A 23,548-nucleotide genomic window follows, 5' to 3' on the forward strand; every position below is an offset into this window, starting at 1 on the left:
CTGACTTCAGCTCAGGTCATGATCTCACAGTCCATGGGTTCGAGCCCTGCATCAGGCTGTCTGTTGTCAGCACAGGGCTTGCTTCAGATCCTCGGTCCTCCCTCTCTCTGCCCCTCCCCCTCTCTGCCCCTCCCCCACTCATTCTCCCTCCCTCCCTCCCTCCCTTTCTCTCTCTCTCTCTCTCTCTCTAAAAAATAAATAAACATTTAAAATAAAAAGAGGTGCATGGTGTGCCTCAGTCAGCTGGACATCTGTTTTGGCTCTGATCATGACCTTGCGGTTCAGAAGTTCAAGCCCCATATCAGGCTCTCTGCTGTCAGCACAGAGCCCACTTCAGATTCTCTGTCCCTCTCTTTCTCTCTCAAACATAAATAAACATTAAAAAAAATAAATATGGGGTGCCTGGGTGGCTCAGTTGGTTAAGTGTCTGACTTCAGCTCAGGTCATGATCTCACAGCTCCTGAGTTCAAGCCCCGCGTCGGGCTCTGTGCTGAACAGCTCGGAGCCTGGAGCCTGCTTCGGATTCTGTGTCTCCTTCTCTCTCTGCCCCTCCCCTGCTCATGCTCTGTCTCTTTCTTTCTTTCCCTCTCTCTCTCGAATAAACATTAAAAAAAAAGTTGAAAAAACATAATAAAATTTATATAAATAGTAAAATTTATCTGGGAATGCAAATGACCTAAAATAGCCAAAACAATCTTAAAAAACAAGTACAAAGTAGGAAGACTTACCACTACCTGAGTTCTGATAAAGCTACATTACTCGAAATACTGAAATACTGGTGAAAAGACAGATAACACATTAGTGAAACAAGAGAATCCAGAAAAAAGAAAAACTGCGTATATATAAGCAGTTGATGTTCAATAAAGGTATCAAGGCAATGAAATGAGAAAAGTCTGTTTTCAACAAATGTGACTCCAACAACTGGCACCTGTGTGGGAAAGAAGGCACTTTCACCCATACCTCACAGTACACACAAAATTAATTTGAAATGAATCACAGACCTGAAGGCAAGAACTAAAACGTCAAGAATAAAACACAGGAACAACCTTTGTTATCATGGGGTGAACAAAGAAACTTTCACAAAAGGAAAATGATACACTGGACTTTAGCAAAATTAATACATTTTGCTCTCTGAAAGACACCCTTACGGAAAAATAGTCATGGTATGGCAGGAAATATTCACAAATACGTGTATCAAAGGACTTATATCTGCAATACAAAAAGAACCCTTAAAACTAAATAATTATACTAAAAACAATTCAACTTTTAAAAGTGGGCAAAATATACTTCACAAAAGACAACATACAACTGGGTGGTAAGACATGAAAAGATGCTCAGTTATGATGAACAGGAAATTCAAATTAAAATCTCAGTGAGTGAGGCACACAGATAGACATCATTAGTAATGTCAAACGCTGAGGAATCTTTAGCCTCAATCAAATCTGTGTCCCCCATCTAAATAAAAACCAACAGCACACAAAACAAACAAATCTCAATGAGATATCACTACATACTCATTAGAATGGCTAAAATTAAAAAGACTGACAACATGAAGTCTTACTGAGGATGCTGAAGAACTGAAATTCTAACATAGTACTGATGGGAACGTAAAGTGGTACAGCCACTCGGAAACGTGTTTGACAGTTTCTTTTTTTTTTTTCTTAAGCTTATTTATTTATTTTTAAGAGAGAGAGTGTGAGTGGGGGAGAGGCAGATAGAGAAGGAGAGAGGGAATCCCAAGCAGGCTCCCTGAAGTGGGGCTTGAACCCACAAAACCATGAGATCAAGACCTGAGCCAAAACCAAGAGACGCTTAACCAACTGAGCCACCCAGGTGCCCCTGATGGTTTCTTAAAAGCTACCCGCACACATACAATCCTGCCATTTCACTCCTAAGTATTTACCCAAGAGAAATGAAAACACGTATCCTCACAAAGCCTTGCATAACAATGTTAATAACACCTTTATTCATAATGGCGGCCAAAAGCTTGGAAACACGAATGTCCATCACCAGACGAATGGATCAATTATTGTTACTACCCATACACTGGAACACTACTCAGCAATAAAAAGGAATAGAATATCGATAATGCGACAACACAAATCTATCCCAAAATTATTATATGGAAAGAAGCCAGACTCAAAAGAGCAAAAATATTATTCTGACACAACATTGTATGATGTGAGAAAACGTATCAGTGGTTGTCTGAGGCTGGAAGCAGTAAAGGATCGGGGAAGGGCATGAGGCACCTCTGGGGTGCTGGAAACGTTTCACATCTAGATCGCTGCAATAGTTTCGCCAGTATACACATCTGAAAAAAAACATCAAACTGTATATACTTTAAATCAGAGCAGCTTATTATATGTAAATTATACCCCAATATGTTGTTTTAAAACTTATATGCTGAAAATCTCATTTGTGAGTAATGAAGAAAAAACGGAGTCAAAATGAGGAATGAGGAAGAGCTTGTATTTAAAAATGGGTCCATGTTGGAGTGCCAGGGTGGCTCAGTCGGTTGAGCGTCCGACTTCGGCCCAGGTCATCATCTCCCGGTTCGTGAGATAGAGCCCCGCATCAGGCTCCATGCCGACAGTTCGGAGCCTGGAGCCTGCTTCGGACTCTGTGTCTCCCTCTCTCTCTCTCTGCACCTCCCCAGCTCACACTCACACTCTGTCTCTGCAAAAATAAATAAGCTTAAAAAATGAAAATTAAAAATGGGTCCATGTAATAGTCATGAAGAATTAACAGCTCAAAAAGCTCTATTAGTTTTAAATAGATGGCAGTTTTAAGATCAAACTATTTATTTAAATGTATTTCAATTTAAATAGTCCTACTCAGATGTTAAACACACGACAATGTGGCCGTACCACATAATTTCATTTACTTTAAATTTCTGTACTGTCCTGAGAAATAGGAGACACAGGTTTATTCTAAACTGACAAATGCCTACACTTGTTTTGACTCTATGCTATACTTCTCACACGACAACGCATTTATTTTTTCAATTTATTACTTAACACAGCTCGAAACCACCCTTACGCCAAGGAAGATGAAATAAACATTAACTCCCCATAAGATTTTTCAATTCACTTCACTTTTCATTAAGAAAGTACCCGTAACTAAAACTCTGTGAGCCAGTAGCATAATTAAGTGGAAAAATTAAAAGAGCCATTAAACTTTTCCATTCCTCACAAAAGGAACAAACGACTCGGTCCTTTGGTGGCTGTCTGCACTTGGATTGCCTAACCCCAGACACCTGAGCCATCCTGGACGCGCCCAGACAGGAAAATTTCAAATGATGGGAAGGCAGCCTCCCAGAAATAAAAACTCATAAAACCAAAAGCCCTCTGGCAATGCTTAAGAAGACTTCAGAAGGAACTTGCTACAAAGGACCATGGGCAAAAAGAGCCCAAATTATTTCTGTATAGAAGTATGTTTTACCGAATCCTCAGAGGGGTCGCGATAAAAGAACAAATCCGATCGATTAGGTAAAGTGCCAAAAACAGACATTTTATTAAATGTGGCAACGTCTTCATTATTTAAAAATTCAAGTGAGCGGCATAGTTGTGAAAGGGGAATTTTTTTCATAAAGCTTTGATGCAGAAGATTCCACAGAGGGGAACCCGGGAGAGTCAGTCCGACGGTTAAGTCGGTTAAGTATCCGACTCTTGAATTTGGCTCAGGTTCATGATCTCACAGTTCGCGAGGTTCAGCCCCGCATCAGGCTCTGTGGTGACAGTGCCGAGACTGCTTGAGATTCTCTCTCCCTCTCTCTCTGCCCCTCTCCTGCTCGCTCTCTCTCAAAATAAACAAACATTTTTAAAAAAAACCCAACAGAAAACAAGCTCAAAGAGTAACTGAATAAATGCACACTCGTGGGTATTCTGAATTCACAGACATTCACAACACAACTCCTACCACAGCCACCGTCTGCAGTGGCACTCAGCTGAGTCTCCCTTTCCTCATCCAGAAAATAACCTCAAAGGCCCCTTCTATCTCTATCACTATGCGTTCAGAGTAAAGACTCCGGATAAAAGCAAAAACTGCAAGTGTGAAAGAGGTGAGGAGAGAAAAGAAATAAGCGTACGGGTAGGTAAACAATTGCTCTGTCATCTATCGCAGGGCCCAATCCCACAAGGTCACTTCACCTCTGACGCTGTCGGAGACTAGTACCGCGTAATACTCAAGAAACGCAACCGGCCCAGGAATAAAAATCAGCCGTATCTACATGTTTCTCTGAAAGCGAGCTGCAGAGTAGAAAGCTCACTAAGTTGGGTTATTTTCTAACCTCCATTCTGAACTTTTCAGATTGTTGGCATTCAACAATCGTCTGGCTTTTCTGAGCCTTAGATTCTTATCTATTTAGAGACTGGAACAGATGATCTCAAACATCCCTTCCAAATATAGCGACCTCTCAAGAAAAATGAAAAACAAAAAAGGTTCTTCAATTACATTTAGTTAATCATCAGGAGTTGCTGAGCCTATGAGCTCAATAGCCTATGTGAATATACATAGCCTTTTTAATACATCACAAATGCATAAAACTTCATTATTACTCCATCAGATTTGATGACTTCACATTAGTTACCACACAGGGAAGAATTATTTCAAGACACTTTAAAATACATTAATTTTCCTACACAGCCCTATCGGATGTATTCTAATGTCAAACAGGGAAACTGGTTTCAGTGATCGTACTATGCACAGCAGTTCAACTTCCGTTCTTCTGAGCTGCTGCCTGTGTGTTGCAGCTCAGGGCAGAGGAGTAATTCTGAAGGATGCCGTGCAACCAACTCAGTACCGTCAGGCTCACTTGTTACATTTTACTTTAGATTTTTTTAAGGATTATTATTTTTAAAACTCAATTCTGTTGTATAATCGTGTGAGATATTTAATCATGTGAGATATTTAAAGGCATATCTATAAAAAAACATATTCACTCCAGGAAGTCTGGCTTCTTCTCCGTTCCCTCCCTGCACTTTCGAACTCACGGTCTAAGAGACAGAGAAGAAGGCAAAAGGTATGGCCTCTGGATTCGCATCTTGAGTGTGTGACCCTGGCTTGTGACTCGATCGCTCCAAACTTACTTGCTCATGTCTACAATGGTGATAATGATAAAACCTACTTCAGAGGGAGACTGCGAGGATTAAATAAGACCATCTGTGCACAGTGGTCGGCTTTGTGGGATCTCAGGGAAGATCGACTGCTAGCATCAGGCTCTCATTTGAGGCTCAACACGATCCTGGGGTAGAGACGCAGAAGAGGAAACGAACCTGGAGGCGCCCATCACCGGATCAAGGACATGGAGCCCAGTGCTGAGACCGCAACCCATCTTTTGATCCCAGCACGAAGCCATAGTACTCGCTCCTAAAATTCTAGGCTCATTCAGGTTCCATGCTCATCACACATGCCCTACAACCAGCACAAGGGAAAAGTAACTCCCTTCCCACCCGGGACAACTTCAAAAGACTCACTGTGTTCAGCGCATTGAGGGTAGTGTCATCCCGAGATGCGGCAACACAGCCATCCTCTGTGGAGCCTCCGTCACACATCCCTGCGAATGCTGCCATGCTCCTTGGAGGACAGGAAGGGAAAACATCAGCACAGAAATGTCAATCCTCAGGTTTCAGAGTCAGCTCAGACCAAATTCCATTACTATATGCACGATAGGTCGGAGTTCTCAGTCCTGTTTCTGCTCTTGTTAATTTTTTTTTTTTTTTTTTTGGTGAGAGAGAGAGAGAGAGAGAGAGAGAGAGAGAGAGAGAGAACAAGCAGGAGAGAGAGTGTGCCAGCGGCGTACAGACAGAGAATTTTAAGCAAACTCTGCTCTCAGCGCAAAACCCGATGCAAGGCTTGATCCCATGACTCCGGGATCAGGACCTGAGCCAAAATGAAGAGTCGGATACTCAACCAATTGAGTCACCCAGGCACCCACCAAAAAAAATTTAAAGTACCTCTACCCCCTTCACACATACAGAAAGGGAAATGTTACATTTACTCTGGTCTAATTGTGCCCTTTCTTCCCACACTTTACCAGGACTCGGATTTCAGTTTAGAGCATGAATAATCTAAAGCTATTTGCCACAACAGTTGGCTAGAAGGGCGCGTGGCTGGCTCAGTCGGTTAAGCATCTGACTCCTGATTTTGGTTCAGGTCATGATCTCACATGATCTCACGGTTCATGAGCTCGAGCCCCATGTTGGGATCTGCACTGACAGTGTGGAGCCTGCTTGGGATTCTCTCCCTCTCTCTCTTGCTCTCTCAATAAATAAATAAATAAACATTAAAAGAAACACTTGGCTAGAGTACAATCTTTTCAGATAAAGATTATATTTTTGAAAGAAAGATATTTTGAAAAAAAATTAAATCCTCTGAATTTGCTTATTTCCTTTCATGCTACACATCAACTAACTTTAGGCGAGTTAAAAGTGGGAGGGGGATGAAAGGAATTCTTAGAGGCCGCTAACTGCACTGAGGCAGGCTCGTGTCTGCACAGCAGAGCTGAGCACAGAGCTTAAATGCAGTTGCCCGGCCTGCTCTGGTGCTTTGCTTACGCCCTGCTGATGCTGCGGGGAGTCCCAGAAACCACCACAGATGCAGGAGGGCTCTCTGCCCTCACTATGATGTGCAGGGATAGATTTAAACTTACCTTTTATATTTTAGGCACTTGTAGGTTAGTAAGTTCTCATGTAGGTAAGCCACAAAAACACCAAGTTTAAGTCAAGCATCAATGAACAGCCCCAAGTAGAGAAATCTACAATGGGATTTTAAGAAGGGCCGAATGAGGGGCGCCTGGGTGGCGCAGTCGGTTAAGCGTCCGACTTCAGCCAGGTCACGATCTCGCGGTCCGTGGGTTCGAGCCCCGCGTCGGGCTCTGGGCTGATGGCTCAGAGCCTGGAGCCTGTTTCCGATTCTGTGTCTCCCTCTCTCTCTGCCCCTCCCCCGTTCATGCTCTGTCTCTCTCTGTCCCAAAAATAAATAAACGTTGAAAAAAAAAAAAAAAAGAAGGGCCGAATGCTCTAACTACTCAACTGTATTTAGAAGTGCTGATAATCGCATGTATGGCTTACGGTGTTTCCCTTCTGAAGAGTTCTAACATCTGATGTGGGGCAAACATTAAGAAACAAGTGACTTTACTGTGGCAAACGTTTTCTCTGGTAAGAAAAATCAATTCAGATGGCCTAACTCAGGGCAGGATGGGGAGGATTCCTATTACCTTGCTGCCCTCAAGTACATAAGAAGGTCACAGTCATTAACTCCAGGCATCCAGACCAGTTCCTCATGTTGGGTCACAGTGTCACCATCTGGAGAAGGGAACGGTTGCAAATCGGGAAGTTTGGCCTGTAAGATAGGGATGGAAAAGTCACAATCAAGGCACGTTTCAAGAACTGCCTCAACAGGCAGGCCCTGGGAACAGATGCCATAGCTTACTGAGCCTCTTTCTTTAGGCAGTACCGAAATAACAAAAACCGTGAGTCACTGAAACCAGCCGGTAGCACGTTTCAGGATCATTTCACCATAGAAGATCTCACAATGGACTGCTTAATCTCTACTTAAGGAGAAGCAAACAGTATCAAAATAAACCGGTGTCAGCATGATCCAAAGAATAAAACAGAAATGGACACGTGTGCATAAAAGAAATGAAAAAAACACAAACCCTCAGGAGATAATAGTTCCCTGATAAAGAAGGGGAAAACACACACATTTCCAATGTAACACATCTACAAAGAGGCAGATTACAAGTGATGAAACCTCACCTAAGGATATTTGCTGAAAATTTAAACGCACCATCCCATTAAGTTAACGCTACTCCCAAGACACTCAATAACTACCCTGTAGTCATGGTAAACGCAAAAAAAAGGCACAGAATTGGAAGTAACATTAAAAACGAAGCTGGACTAAATGGTGGTGACAGAAATCAGGCCAGTAGCAGCTTCAGGAGGAGGGGATTGCTTGTGAAGGGGCAGGAAGGAACTTTCTGAGACAACACAACTGTTGAGCCTTGACAGGAAGGGTGACAGCAGACGCAATAGTCCACATAAGATCTCAACAGTTCACTGCACGTAAAGTGTACCTCAGCAAAAAAAAAAAAAAAAAATTTTTTTTTAAACATTTGAACAACAGTGCTCAACAACCCAGTCTCTTCGTCACCCGTGGGTTAGAGATCCAAGTATCTCTAGCATGTTCTCATCCTCACTCTGCTGTGGCACAGCCAGGGCCAGTAGGTACGAGGACTACCACAACCATGAGAGGCCTAGAAAAAGTCAACTGCCTGCAAAACAGCCACGTTCTGGTCGTCTTAAATGATGAACATGGAAGTACTAGTCTAAAATTTTAAACCAAGAGCTGCTGTTAAAAAGCTCCAGTGTCTAAAGAAACCAGGCAAAAAAAAAAAAAAAAAAAAAAATGAAAGGAGCAGCTGTAAGGTAGCACTCTCCAACGGAAAGAGAACGAGAGACACATATTTCATTTTAAAACACTCTAGCATCCCCATTAAACCCCACCTCCCAATGTGGACTAGCCACGCTTCAAGCGCTCACGGCCACGCGGGCAGTGGCTCCGGTACTGGGCATGCAGGTATTAGGTGCTAAGGAGGCAAGGGAACCAGGCAGAAATGGGAGACGGTGCTGCCCTGTGCACAGAAAGCAGCCAGGCAGGAATGAGAACCGGTACTTGTATAACCTCCGATTTTTTCCAAAGTCCAGAAATTTTTATGTGAAAGCTTGTATTCACGTTTTTAAAACAATTTTGGGGCAGACACAACATGAGCAGATCATGGGGCTCTAGACACCAGTCTGCTTCACAGACTATCTCTGGTGCCTCTAAGTGCGCACCAAGTGCCGACTTTCTCCAAACAAGGATGCTCTTCTTTAATTTAGTATCGACTTTTATAACATTTAATTGGGTGCCTCAATGAGTTCTGCTTAACACATAGTGACCATATTGGAATAAAATTTAACACACAACAGATATTCACACCAAAAGGGTTTTTTTTCTTCAAGTTTTTCTAAAATTTATTTACTCAGAGAGAGAAAGAGCGAGCATGAGTGGAAAAGGGGCAGAGAGAGAGGGAGAGAGAGAATCCTAAGCAGACTCTACGCTTTGCACAGAACCCAATGTGAAGGTCAATCTCAAGACCATGAGACCATGACCTGAGCCAAAATCAGGAGCTGGCCACTTAACTGACTAAGCCACCTAGGTGCCCCCAAAGGTCTTTTTTGACATTTGTACTGAGCTCTGTTTCCCAGGACCAAATATGGTATCTGGTGTGGCAGCTCTCCCAGGTCTGGCAGTTTGTCCCGGGGGACAAACCTCCCCCCCTCCCCGCCAAAAGAAAAATAGGCTGGAAATATAATTAGTTAGCTTACGGAAAAAGAAATGCAAATGGCTCTTAATGATAAGAAAACATGGTCAAAGTTGCTGATAAAAGAAACGCGTATCACTGAGATACCATTTCCCACCTATCAGACCGACATAAGTCCCAAAGTGTGACAATATACAAGGCTGTGGTGTTCACACTTGCATGAATTGCCAGCACAGATACAAAAATGGTACAATCTCTACAGAAGGGCATTTTGTAATGTCTTCACACTTACAGGTGCACTTGCCCTCCAAGCGAGCCAACCCCCCTTCTGGGGATATATTCCAAAAATATGTTGGCAAAAACATAAAAATCTATATGCTCAGGCCATTCACTGCAGCATTACCTGTAATAGCACATGACTGGAAGCAACCTAAATGCCCAACAACAGGGACTGGAACTGGAAGAATAAACTGCTGTATCCACGCAATGGAGCTCCACGAGGCAGTAGAAGGAAATGAGGAGGAGCCCTACATACTGCCATGGAGGGAACAGCAGGATACATTGTTAACAGATAGAAAGTCGGCGGAAGCCGGAAGCGTGTGTATCATGCTACCATTTATCTAAGAACAGAGGGTCGGGGAATAAAAATAAGAAGGAAAAATCAAAACCTTAAATTAACAAAAACAAAAGCAACAAGTGTCCATCATGGAGAGAAGGAACATGTGGAGGGGACAGATGTAGTCGACTTTCTTGAACATACTTTTTCCTTTGTATGTTTGACTGTGGGGCCATGTGAATAGCCCTACATAAAAACAAAATGAAACTTAAAGAATAGTAATCCCTTAAAAACCATAAGGCAAAATGAAATAAATGCATTAACTACACAGTAAGTTGATTCCTCTCTAGAAATTATTTCAACCAACTTTAAAACACATTATTAATTTGCCCACACAGCCCTAGCGGGATATATACTAAGAAACCACCCCCGCCAAAAAAAAAAAAAAAAAAAAAAAATTAAATTGCAAGCTGTTTTCAATAATCATATTGTTTGCAGCAGTGTAAGTATTATTATCTTGTGCTATTATATATGTATTATGGGATTAAAGCAAATGAATAATGATGTTGGTGTCATTTGAAAATGGGATTTGAGACATGGGGAAAAGATACAGACAAAAGAAAGAAAGATAGGATTAAATATAAAATCCAGATAAAAATTTGAATTGGAATTAGAAATATCAAAAGGAATCTACAATGTATCTTTAAAAAATATATAAGAAAAAGGCATATTTCTTTTTCCTGAAAAGGCCTAGAAACAAGTAACCAACCAACCCAGTAACAATGAACACCCCAGTACCCAGTCAAAAAATGTCACTTCCCAGTAAAACAATAAGGGCTCCTATGAGAAAAATTTAATTCTAGATCTAGGGCAGGGACTGTACAAGATGAGACATTAAAATGCCATCCCAGTTAAAGGAATCCTACAAAGACCACCGAGGTCCGTCCAGTCGAAAGGACACAGAAGTTAGCAGGAAGAGGCCCCTACTGGCCCCAGATGGATAATTTAATCATCAGTAAGAATAAGGACAATGCGGGGGTGCCTGGGTAGTTCAGGCGGTTATGCATCCGACTTCGGCTCAGGTCACGATCTCAAGGTTTGTAAGTTTGAGCCCCACACCGGGCTTGCTGCTGTCAGTGCAGAGCCTGCTTCAGATCCTCTGTCCCCCTCTCTCTCTGCACATGCCACCCCCCTCCCCCTTCCTGGGTGTGCGCTCTGCTCTCTCTCTCTCTCTCAAAAATAAATAAAAATTAAAAAGAAAAAAAAGAATAAGGACAGCTGGTTAGCAGATAACAAATAATTTAAAATCCACTGGTGACCACTGGAAGACGTTGGGGGAAACAGTATTTTTGAAAACTGGTAAACAGAAGGAAGGAATTGAACATTTATCTTGCCTTTCCTCTGTGATTCAGGTAATCAAATAGTTGGTAAGAGGAAAGCTTCATTTACTCACCTAATAAATGAAGGAGTGATAGGATTAGAACACCACCATTTTGAAGGGTAGATCTAAGTAACAAGCCAAGGCAGCAAATCACCCTTACAAGGACACGCATAACCTCCTGGTAGACAGACACAGCACCACCCACGCCAGAGACAGAGGACCAAAGGAGCATAGGATTAAACTTCTAGATTTTAACTACTCATTTGCAAGATATGCCAAGGACACGGGACAAGTCTAATGACACATAAAGATGCAATCAGCCAAATCCAGACTGTGGGACACCCTACTGGACAAAACACTCACCTTCTTCAATACATACACTGAGAGAAGGGGAAAATAAGAACAACAGATGAATTAAAAGAGATTTAAGAGACCTATCAACCACTTGCAATGCATGGCTCTTACTCACATTCCAATTTGAACCGTAAAAAAAAAAAAAGACAATTACGGAAATCCAGTCCTGGTGGGCATTTAAGAAATTGCTAATTTTTATTAGGTGCTACATACTGTGATTTTGGTTTTTGGAAAGGGCTCTTATCTTTGGGATATTTACAAGTAAAATGATAGATTTGTGAATCATTTCAAAATAATAGTTGGAGGGATGTAAGGAGAATAAATGAAACAAGTTTGATCCTAACTTGGTAGGTGTGAAAACGAAGTAATAAGGATCAGGGGATTTATTGTACCATTCTTTCTTGACTTCTACATGTGTTAATGTTGTGCCTAAAAAGAAATTAAAATTTTAATAAGGAAAATACTGCCTATTAAAAAAAAAAAAGTCCTTTCATATTTGGTGTTCCAAAACATGTCTTGTTGGGAAAAAAACCCACAAAGCCTAATAAAGATATTTAAAATCTGGTACAAAATAAATGAAGGTATACAAAAATCCAAGCATAACCTAAGTATAAAAAAACCTAAGCAAGAATTTAAGTATCTTTTACTTAAAAACCACTTTTTCTGTTATGGCAAGGCAAAAAATCGTAAAATAAAGCTTTCGTACAAAGATCTCAAGACACTAGAAGCACAACGGGGAAGAAGAAACATGGGTGGGAAAATACGGCGGCAAGAGGGCAGAAGGGGGACGCGCAGTCACAGGGAACCAGGTAAGGACTAGATCCCGATTAGACTGGACTCCTAGACCTGAAGGCACAGAAAATACAGTTGAGAAGTGGTAGGCAGATGCCCTAACAGGCCACACCAAGGAAAGGGTTGTGCGGGGACAGGGCGGGCAATAAGGGGAGTGATCACGTGCAGCTTTTTTTTGCCGGTCTCAGTTATAATCCTAGTTCTGGGATGCGAAGTGTCCACTAGAAATTAGATGCCCCTGTTTCTGTGTTTTGACTTTAATATTCCCTCCCTTCTTCATTTCTTTCTCATTACAGAGTTAAAATAGATTCTTAGAAATATGAATGACATATAAGAAATGCTCAACGTCCAGACAGAAAAATGAACATGTAAACAGACTACCGAAACCTCTCTGTCCTTACAAAGTGGGGGAAGGAGGAAAAAAGAGACTGATGTCATGTCAAACATGACACTAAGAGTCTCAGTAAACTGAACAAAATAGGACACAGGCCCTGACACAACAAGCTGCTGACAAACAAAGAGCCTAACCATCTGGACTCTTCTGAAGGACAGGGGTTATTAAAAAGTTAAAATGAAAGTATGTAGGGACCAAATGTCCATCAATAAATGAATGTATCAACGAAATGTGGCGGTATAAACAAATGATGAAGATTCAGCCTTAAAAGGAAATTACATTCTGGTTTGTGCTACGACAGGGGTGAATGAACCCTGAAGGTCTTATGTTACGTAAAAGAAGCCGGACAGAAGGACAAGTACTGTGCAATCCAAGGATATGAGAAACCTAGGGCAGTCAAATTCGTGGAGACAGAAAGCAGGACAGGGGTTACCAGGGGCTTGGGGAGGGAGATGGGGAGTTAGTGTTTAATGGGTACAGAGTCTCAGTTTGGGAAGGTGAGAAAGTTCTGGGGGTAGATGGTATGGTGGTGACGACTGCACAGCAACATGAATGTACTTACCAGCACTGAAATGTACACTTAAAAATGTTTAGAATGGTACATTTTACATTATATGTATCTTACCACGATTTTAAAAAGTATGTGACGATCAGAAAGAAAAAAAAAAATCTCTGTATTTATATGACATTCCCTTAAGCGTAACAACAATTCTAAGTTGCTGCTCAACAGAATCAAGGGCCAGCAGAATAATGAGAAATAAAACTCCATCAGAGAAGCTACTGAAATTTGCTTTACCTGATGGCTAGGACCAACACGAATTTCTCCCTGGGTGCTGTTCAGCCTCCTGTCATGGAAAGAGCAGATTAGGTTAGCACCATATAGTTCAGGCATAAACATTCACACATTGTTTCAAGGAAAATAATTCACTTGAAATAAATGAGGGATAAAACAGGAAGAATTAAGTTCCCCACTACTTCGAGTGTTGTCCTGCACATGTGCACGCCCAAAGCCCATGCACATCTCTAAAATCTCTTTCTTCTAAAAAAAATCCCTGACTGCAACTCCCCGTCTTGAGTACCTATCTATACCATTGGTCCTTCACACCTCAGAGGGAGGTACATTGCTACGGTACAACCCCAACAGAGGTTTCTTCTTTTCAAAACACTGCTCGTGCCCTACTGTAAACCTTATTAAAAGATAAACAAGATACGGGGGGCCCGGGTGGCTCAGTTGGTTAAGTGACCGACTTCGGCTCAGGTCACGATCTCATGATCTGTGAGTTCGAGACCCACATCGGGCTCTGTGCTGACAGCTCGGGGCCTGGAGGCTGCCTCGGATTCTGCGTCCCCCCCTCCCCCCCCGCCCCGCTCTCTGCCCCTCCCCTACTCATGCTCTGTCTCTCAAAAATAAACAAACACTAAAAAAATGTTTTAAAGATGAGCAAGACAGCTATGGTTCCTAGCACACACACTGGGTCACGCATCCATTCAGCAAATATTTATTAAGTACCTATTATATGCTCAGAACTGGCCTAGATGTTGTGGATAAAGCAGTGAACAATACAGTGTCCCTGCCTAACTGGAACTTCTATGCTCACTTGGGTATAAAATGAAGAAACAAATAATAGGTTAGACGATAGTAAGGGCCAAAGAATCAAGCAGACAGTGAATGATGAAATATTTCCCCAGTTCTTTACACAGCACAGACAGGAAAGGCCTCATTAAATAAAGCAGAACAAGCAGAGATGGAAAAGATGTGTGGGAATGAGCCCAGCAGGTCCAAGAGGTGGAAGACTTTACTTCGTTTCTAGGTCATTCTCACCGCACCTGCTCACCCTCCCTTGCTCGAAATTCTCACCATCCAGGGTCCTTTTAGAAGCCACTATTTCTGTGAAGCCTTTCCTATCTCCCCATTTCACCCCACAGCGCCCGCAAAGGGTGGACTGCCTTCCCCTCTCACTCCTTCACGAGGTGCTGACTGAGTGCCTTTCCGTCCCGGCCTCGCACAGGGCACCCACTGGGGCACAGTCCCAGCTCCCGGTTCCTGTCAACTCTGAGTCACGACGGACCGTGGGCTACCTCAGGACGCCCCTTCTGTGCCCAGGGACAAATCTGCCGTGTTGTGCGGCCACCTTTGCGTCTGCAGTAGAGCCACGGAGAAGGCCGTGCCACAGTGAGAGCCGCCGACGGCTATCGGTGGACGCGGCTGTGCTGCGAGTGTACAGACAGCACAGGGGCAGAGAGGCTGCCGGTCTCGGGACTGTCCTCCGCAGAGCCGGCACCCCCATCATCCCATTGAGGTTGTTAACATGAATTGTGGAAAACGATTACTTCCTTCAGGCCTGATGCTTTCTTCTTCTGACCCAACAATTTTTCTCACGAAGAGTCTTATTTCAGGAAAGCGGGCAATAGAAACGACAAAGGAAGGGAGGAGACTAAACCACAAGGGAAGAAGACACGTGGCCCAGTTCTTAAGACACTTACTCTCCAACTACCCGGGAGGTGGCATCACCCCACAAAGCCACAACAGGTCCAATCGCTACATTTACAGTCACAGATCATCTCAGGAGGAACAGGGTCCAAAAATGCCCAGGAAGTGATCAACACCAGGCAGGCTTCACAAGGAGATGACAGTGCAGGAAGTGGTTAATTTCCAACCCTTCACCTCTGAAGGGAGCACAACAGCAGGGCAAAACAGAGGACTTCCCAAGGACGAGTGCGGGGGGGGGGGGGGGGGGTTCTCTACAGAAGTGGGACGAGGTGGGGAAAAAAGTCTGCACTGAGTGCTGGTTTTGATCTACAAGGCATCTTCGTTTCCCCACCAGGAGAATGGTGTGTTGAAAAACAAGTCAAAAGATGGACTATTCTAGTAGGTTCATGTAGGAATAACACGCTGTTTTAGGAGGTATGAGAGGAACCACATAGGCCAGGAGGCTATTTTAATCATGAGTACTTTAAGAAAAACAAGCAGTCAGCATTACCAACCCTTTCCCTTCCAGCTTGTCCCTTTAACAACCAGCTCCGAGCAAAATCAGCTACCAAAAGCTCCCTCCTCTACCTCTAGATACTTTCCAAACGCTTGCCTGCCTACGAGCAGGTCAAGCCAAATGCATCATCTGAGAAGGTTTCGGCCACAGCCCATCCAATAACTTGTGCCACAGCTCAACCTGCAGGTTCTTCTAGAAGGTCTAGGCCATGCCAAGGTTCTCAAGTGGGTGTCTACGAAAGCATTTCCCCATCACTGCTACACACGCACTGCTAAGTCCTTGACAATTCTAGGACAAACATTCCTGGGTTGTTTTTAATTTAATTTTTTCCCTTTTTTTATTTCTTTGTGTGTTTTTTTTTTTTCTTTTTAATACCTTCATCAGCCAGTATTATCAAAATTAGCTCAAAAATGTGCCACAATAATAAAACAAACACTTCAAATACCTTATTGAATACAACTACTTGTATCCCATTGATTTGTACAAAATAGGTTGATAATTATTACTACTAATAATTATACAAGAGAAAAGACAAAGGTACTGAGGATCTTAAGAGCCTAAAATGGAAATTGTTTCTCTCATTTTTGTTTCTATCAATGAATGGCACTGACAAGGTCAGTAGTTTAAAAAGCCCAAAATAAAACAAAGGACCTTTGAAAACTAGAAATCAATTTTTACAACAAAATTATTTCTCAACCAGATGCAACTTTTCTTTTTTAATTTTTTTAATGTTTGTTTAGTTTTGAAGGGTCGGGGGAGGGGCAGACAGAGGGGGGGGGGGTCACAGAATCCGAAGCAGGCTCCGGGCTCTGAGCTGTCAGCACAGAGCCCAAAGCGGGGCTCGAACCCACAAACAGAGCCAAGTCGGACGCTTAACCGACTGAGCCACGCAGGTGCCCCAACCGTGCGCAACTTTCAAATACTAGGGTTTCATATAGCAAGAGATACACCAAAGTTATTTTTGAGGGGGATGAGGATCCGAGGTAAGCAAACAACGGCCTTAGCCTACTCTTTGCAGGACCTCCTGAATACAGAATAAATGGCAGAAATGTTCTTTAGGCCCAAGATAAAGAGGCTGATAGCAACATGCCCGATCAGAGAGAACTGGATGCATGTGACAGAAAAACTGTCAGCACACGAACTGGAGGTGAGAGACCAGAAGGAGGCCTCCTGGGAAACGGCCAGTACCAGGCCTATCCACGATCCGCTGCGCAGTCACCGTCCTCCCCTCTTCTGACAGCACCCGAACTCTACCTTAAATGACACACTCCTCTCCCGCTGCCTCGTTGCTCCTCCCTTCTGACTGCGTGCTCCTTCTGTCAGAGGACGACACTCTGCTGTGGCTCATCTGGACATTTCCCTCCACCCACTATGGGCCTGTAAGCTTCTAGAGCAGAGGAACTGATGCTCACCTTGTGGGTCCCCCAAAATCTAGTACACTACCTGCCTGGCATTATTATGCATTCAGGACAAATTTAAAGTTCCCTGGTGGCATGAATATTTCTAGACTCCTAAGCTCTAAAACTTGACAAAAATCACCAGGAATTATTATCTAAATGCAGTATCAAACAGCTTGTGAAAAACACTCTTAATAATCGTATGCTGGCCAGTACATACTTCCTCTTCCTTCTTAACACAGCAGTTCCCAAACTATTGGTCTCAGAAACTCTTCACAGTGTTTAAGTTACTGAGCATTCCAAGGAAGTTATATTTTTGAAAAAGTTCAAAAAAACATTTTATGTACCAATAAGCACATCACATATTAATATGTAGAACTTATTCTTATGAAAAATAATTGTTTTTAATGTTTATTTTTGAGAGAGGGAGAGACAGAGTGCAAGCGGGGGAGGGGCAGAGAGTGAGGGAGACACAGAATCCGAAGCAGGTTCCAGGCTCTGAGCTGTCAGCCCAGAGCCCGACGTGGGGCTCAAACTCGTGAACTGTGAGATCATGACCTGAGCCAAAGTCAGATGCTTAACCGACTGAACCACCCAGACACCCCAGAAATTAAATGGATCTAAACAAACAACAACAACAAAAAACTTAGAAAAACAGAGGCACTGTTTTACATTTTTTTGCAAATCTCATTCAGGACTTAACAGAAGACCATTGGATCTTTATATCTGCTTCTACATTCAATCTTTTGTAATATGTTATCTTAGTTAAAGTATATCAAGAAAATCTAGCCTCACAAAGATTATAGTTGGAAAAGGGAAGGATATTTTAATAGTCTTTTTGATAATTATGGATATTATTTTTTATACTACCCCAAAACTCAACAAGTGACCATTCCTGAAAGGTTTTTACACAATGTGAATCTAAAACCTTACCTTGCCTTGGACTCTTTTATGTTAAAAATCCATTAGTCTGTCTTGGCCTTTTAATGGATCCTTCTACCCAGACCTGATTTTTGTGATGTCATGCACAATTGAGATGGAAAATAGGAGATGCCAGATTTATCCTTCAATTAATGGCAACGACAGCTAACACTTGAGTACTTTCTATCTGTTCTAGGTGCTCTACAGTCTCATTTCTATGTATTCGTTCATTAAATTAATATTTTGATATTAATGAAAGCATTAATAGTGACAGTCACAGAAATTCAGATCTTGTTCTACATTATGTTTGAAATAACACACCTACTGAAGAGGTTTCTGTTTGATGCACAGCGTTGCTTAATTAATACAGTAGGTCTGGGCAAAAACAGGACGGTCACCAATTAAGGAAGGAAAATCCAGACCAAGGATGGTGTACAAACAAGGATGGTCTCAGATAAAGAACACTACATACGAAATAAGAGACCAAAGACGGAAGTCATGTCCCAGGATAATGTGGGACAAATCTAGGTACACCCTTATCTTTGCCTCAGGGTTTTCACATTCATTGTCTTAAATTCAGATATCCTGCAGTTGTATGAAAACACCAGCAAAGTAACAATGCTAGTTATCACTTACTAAGTGCTGTTTATGCCAGGTACACATTATTTCATTATTCCCAGGACAACCCTATAAAGCGGTACCTCCACTTTACAGATAAAAATGACAGCACTAATTGTCATATTAACAAAGAAACATATACAGTGGACATTTACTCCGTACCAAGCATTCTAAGCTAAGCAAATTCTTTATATTTTCTTATCTAATCTTAAGGATGACCCTGTAAGGAAGGTACTATTATTATTACCTGTCCAGAGAAGGAAACTGAAGCTGAGAGTTACGAAAGTGCCCAAGATTACAGCTACCAAGTGGAAAACCAGGATTCAAACTCAAGTTTAGTTGACTCCAAAGTCAGAGCTCCCATAATGCAGAGCGATTAAATTACCAAAATCACACAATTACATATAGAACCAGTACGAGAAGCCCTACCCATCCTCTATCCTTTCCGTATCTTCATTTCAAGCACCAAAGCAAGACAGAATTATCAAAAGAGTTTCCGTTTAGTTTGGAAATCATGTTAAAAGAGAAAACCTATTATGAGGCCAAGTTACATAACACTGTCAAAGTAACAAAATTAGAGAGATGGAGAACAGATTAGTGGTTGCCAGGTGTTAGGAACGGGGGGATGGGGCAGCGAGAGAGCGGGAGGTCTTTGTGGTAACAAACAGACCTCAGTGATGCAGTGGTTACATAAAATACACGGACCATACACACACTGTACTAACGTCCTGTCCAGGCTCTGAAGCTGTGCGATGGGGGAAAGGAGTAAGGGGTAGGTACATCGGAGCGGTCTATGGTATCTTACATCTCTTACATCTTCCTGCGAAACTAAAAAATTAAGTTTTTAAAAAGTCAAAAGAGGTGGTTTGGCTGAATGATGTATTACAAACAGACTGGAGAGAAGAAAGCCTGACTAAATGACTAATAGATTCCCCTCCGATGTACTGCAGACAACTGAACAACTAACCGAAGAAAGGAGATTCAAGGAATTAACTCAAGTCACATAATTCTTTTTTCTCTGTGTTTACTAAGGGTTCTGATGTGAGCTCATCCTTTGTGAGACATCCCTAACTGAATCATAGTACAAAAAAAAAAAAAAAAAGAAGAGAGAGAGAGAGAGAGAGAGAGAGAAGAGAGAAGAGAGAAGAGAGAAGACAAGAAAAAAAAAATTGTCACCAACCTCACCAGCAAGGAGGCATTTCTCTGTGAGGCTAATGTAAATACTATATGTTTTTCAAACAGTTGAGGTTCGGTCCCCATTATTCTACAAATCTTTGCTTTGGACTATGAAAATAGTCTCAGAAGCCAAATTACAACAATAACGGCAAGTCACTGTGTTTATTCCTGGAGTATTAAAAAAAAGAACGAAATTCATTGTATATGAAATCTGATACAAAAGAAATCCATGTAACAAAGCAGTATCCATGGCAACTACAACTTAATATTTCAGTCCTCTTCAGCTGCAGTGGATTAAATAAAATGACAAGATGTTCCCTTTGAAAAGTAACCTGTTACCATGGAAACATTTTAGTCTAAGAAGTAAACAGGGAATGGACAGAAAGGAGCAGGAAGCCTGTAACGGAATATCAAAAAGGGAGAAGCATCTACGCAAAGGAGATGAGAAAGCCGGCTGGCCAGATGCAGGGTGGGAGAGGCGAGGGTCTGGGGAGGAACCTTCACTCAAGACACCCAAATATCTCTACCTGACTGTGTCCACAGAGGAGGAAGAGGGACAAGGGCACAGGGTCCAGGGGAGAAGACATGAGCTGGCAGAAAAGAGGCCTTTTACAGGGAGCCGGCACGAGTTCCCATCATAAACCCAGACCTGGTCCCCAATCCAAGCCCAGCACGTAACAGCAGTGTGGCCTGCGGCCCACTCCCCAAAGCCTGGGACCGTGTAACTCTCCAGTCAGACTCCTTCTCTGCGGCTAATGTTACGTGTGAATGAAATCACTATGCGATCTTCCTGTACCTATCCTCCAGGTCACAAGGCTCAGAGAAGAGGTCATTCTTATCTTTTCCATAAGGTGTTCAGTTGAGCAGGAAGACTGACATGAAATCAACACAAAGAAGCCTCTAGAAACTCTATTTACTAGCTCATTCAGAAAGCGATCACAGAAACAGACTGTAGGTCCAGAGCAAATACACCAAATTTTAGGAAAATCGAAAGGCAATTTATCAGAATCACTTTTTTTTGTAAGAAGGGTTGTGGGCAGGAGTGAAAATGAGACTGGTAAGAAAGAAAACTAGAATAGCATGCAGCGTTTCTCAGATTTCTCCAGCATGAACACTTATTTCCAAAGCAGTCTTTAACAAGTCTGAAATATCTTTAAAGTCTGACATAGTATCGTAAAAACCCATATACATTTTGTATGCTATTCCAGAACATACTCCCATTTGTCTTAAGAAACTCCCCAAATCTGAGTAAGATCACTGCGCTTTGTACACCCTGAGATGCCCCATGACCGTGGCTCCCCACGACTGGGAGGGAGGAGATAGCACATACACCTGAGCCTAGATGCTCAGGGCCAGGGGATGAGCACAGACTTCAGAGTCAAAGGAAGACGGGTTAAAATCTCAGTACCAAAATTTTATTAGCCTCAATGTGATCTTAAGGACACAATTCGACCTCTCTGAGCCTGTTTCCTCATCTGTGAGATGAAGTTCATGATGGACTAGTTTGCAAGGTTGCTACAAAAATAAAAGATGATCTACGGAGAGAAGCAGCATCGTCCTGCTGCACAGGGGCCACTGCTATTATTAGCTCTAAGTACTGGTGGCAGGTGACAACAGGAGCGAACTCTCTACCAGGAGTTCCCAGAGCACCACCTACCTCTCTTCAGCCCTCATCACAGGCACAATTTTATATGCATTTTGTGTTATTATTTCTTTCAATGTGCTTAGACTGAAAGCTCCATGCAGGTAAGGAACTGAGTCTTTTTTAGCTCACCATTATATCCCAGGGCCCACTGGCACTCACTAAATATATTCTAAATGAATAAATGACTCCAGTATTTTAACTCAACTATCGTTTAGTCATAGACAGCAACTAAGCACTTTGATGCAAAATTAAGCCAAGTCACGTGCGACAGAAGGCTAGCCCTCCTGCCCAGCGGGAAGAATATTTTGAATGAATACTGAATTATCGAGAGAGAGAGAGAGAGAGAGAGAGAGAGAGAGAGAGAGAGAGAGAGGGAGGTGGAGAATCCATCAACAACTGAAAGATTTAAAATCCCAATTTGCATACACAAATGCAAAGGTCAACATAGAAGCTGGTCAAAATCTCAAATCAGAGTATCTTAGATTTTCTCTGATGGAAAGTTCCTTAGAGGCCATGTGATCTAATCGTCTAGCTTAACAGAAGGAACCAAGGCCTGAGGAGACAAAGGTGCCCTTTTGAGGGGCCACACTGGGTTAATCAGAGAGGATTCCAGGCCACTGAAGTAGCTCTCCTTTCCAGAGTCCCCTCTAAACACAAGTCAGAGTCCAGAACTAAGAATTTGGGCATTGGCTGAGGCATGAGAAGAACGTCCATGCTGACAATAAGATACAAAAAATGTGGCCTCTATACAAAGTACACATCATGGAAAAAATGGGTAAAAAAAATGTTTTTTTAAGCACATGAAAAAGGATCTCATTTCAAAAATGGTCATCACAGCCCAACACAAAGCTATATGCACAAACATGATGCTTTGGAAAACAGACTTGCTTTTTAAATCCCACGGTGATTGAAATAATTTATAAAGCAGCAATATTTGAAGATTAAGCCGATCTCCTGACCAAAAATGTTGCTGGCTTTCTGCACACTAAAATCACACTTTATAAAAACAGAAACACAGCATCCCCAGAAAAAGAGGGAGACTGGACTATTGGTAAGTATGTCCTCAATGCATGTGTGAACCTTTCTTTGTTCCCACTAGGAAGTCTCTGAGAAATACTATGAAAAACATGACCACTGCCCTATGCAATGTGGTGGTGTAAGTATGGGGGTGGGAGGAAGAGGGGGAGGAGGCAGCCTTCACAGCATTCTCTCTCTCTCTCTCTCTCTCTCTCTCACACACACACACACACACACACACATAATCAGGAAGAGGTAAGAAAGGAACAATGTTTAATGCCGAACACACTGAACGTTTTACACAGCATGGAAGTAAAGCTTCCGATGTAAAACACCCAAAGGGCAAGAGAAGAAAGGAGATCAGTAAATGGCAGTTAAGTATACTGATCACTAATTTAATTACCGTAACACTTGACATTGTCTTAACTAGACTGACAAAAACTATAGATGCTGCTGAGATAACCATACCCACATGAGATTGCAGACTTGGCCTTGGAATTAATAAAAATAACACACTGAGCAACTGAGTGCCAAGCACTTTCATAAGTGTTTTCACCCCATCTTTACAACATCTGTGAAAAATCATATTTATCTGATTGGAGATACGGTCATACGGAAATATGACCCATGAGAACACGGAAATTGAGAGGAGTGTATAAACTCATCCAGTGTCACAGCTCGTCCAGTGTCACTAATTGGGTGGAATTTGAACCATACCATCTAGCTCCAAATCTACTCTTTCCTCTTACCATCGACACCACTAATTTATTCAACATACTTACATCGGAGGCCCATTTGGCAGGCTCTCTAAAAGGAACTAAGGCTATAAGAACAGATGTAGCCCACGCCCAAGAGACAATCAGTCACTGTATAAGTGTATAAGTATACAATGTATAAGTCAAAGAACTCTGACAGAAATAACATCTAATTGTCTCAACTGAATTAAAATGAACTGTTTTAGCTTAGACCCCAAGTATCAAAAGGTATACCAGAAAAGATTAGTTTT

General features: G+C 42.2%; 1 protein-coding gene across 9 annotated transcripts in view; it reads right to left on the bottom strand.

Moving 5' to 3' along the window:
* Positions 1–23,548, bottom strand: part of RERE (arginine-glutamic acid dipeptide repeats) — a 424,545-nt gene that overhangs the window by 112,882 nt on the left and 288,115 nt on the right. For all 9 annotated transcript variants that reach the window (XM_045475552.1, XM_045475551.1, XM_045475545.1 and 6 more), the window contains 3 exons: positions 13,578–13,626; positions 7,217–7,341; positions 5,475–5,574 (listed from right to left, as the gene is read on the bottom strand). In XM_045475552.1, coding sequence (XP_045331508.1) covers positions 5,475–5,574; positions 7,217–7,341; positions 13,578–13,626 — 274 coding nt within the window. The remainder of the gene's footprint in view (positions 1–5,474; positions 5,575–7,216; positions 7,342–13,577; positions 13,627–23,548) is intronic.

Source organism: Leopardus geoffroyi, chromosome C1, assembly GCF_018350155.1.
Source record: "Leopardus geoffroyi isolate Oge1 chromosome C1, O.geoffroyi_Oge1_pat1.0, whole genome shotgun sequence".
In the NCBI taxonomy this organism is placed as follows: domain Eukaryota; kingdom Metazoa; phylum Chordata; class Mammalia; order Carnivora; family Felidae; genus Leopardus; species Leopardus geoffroyi.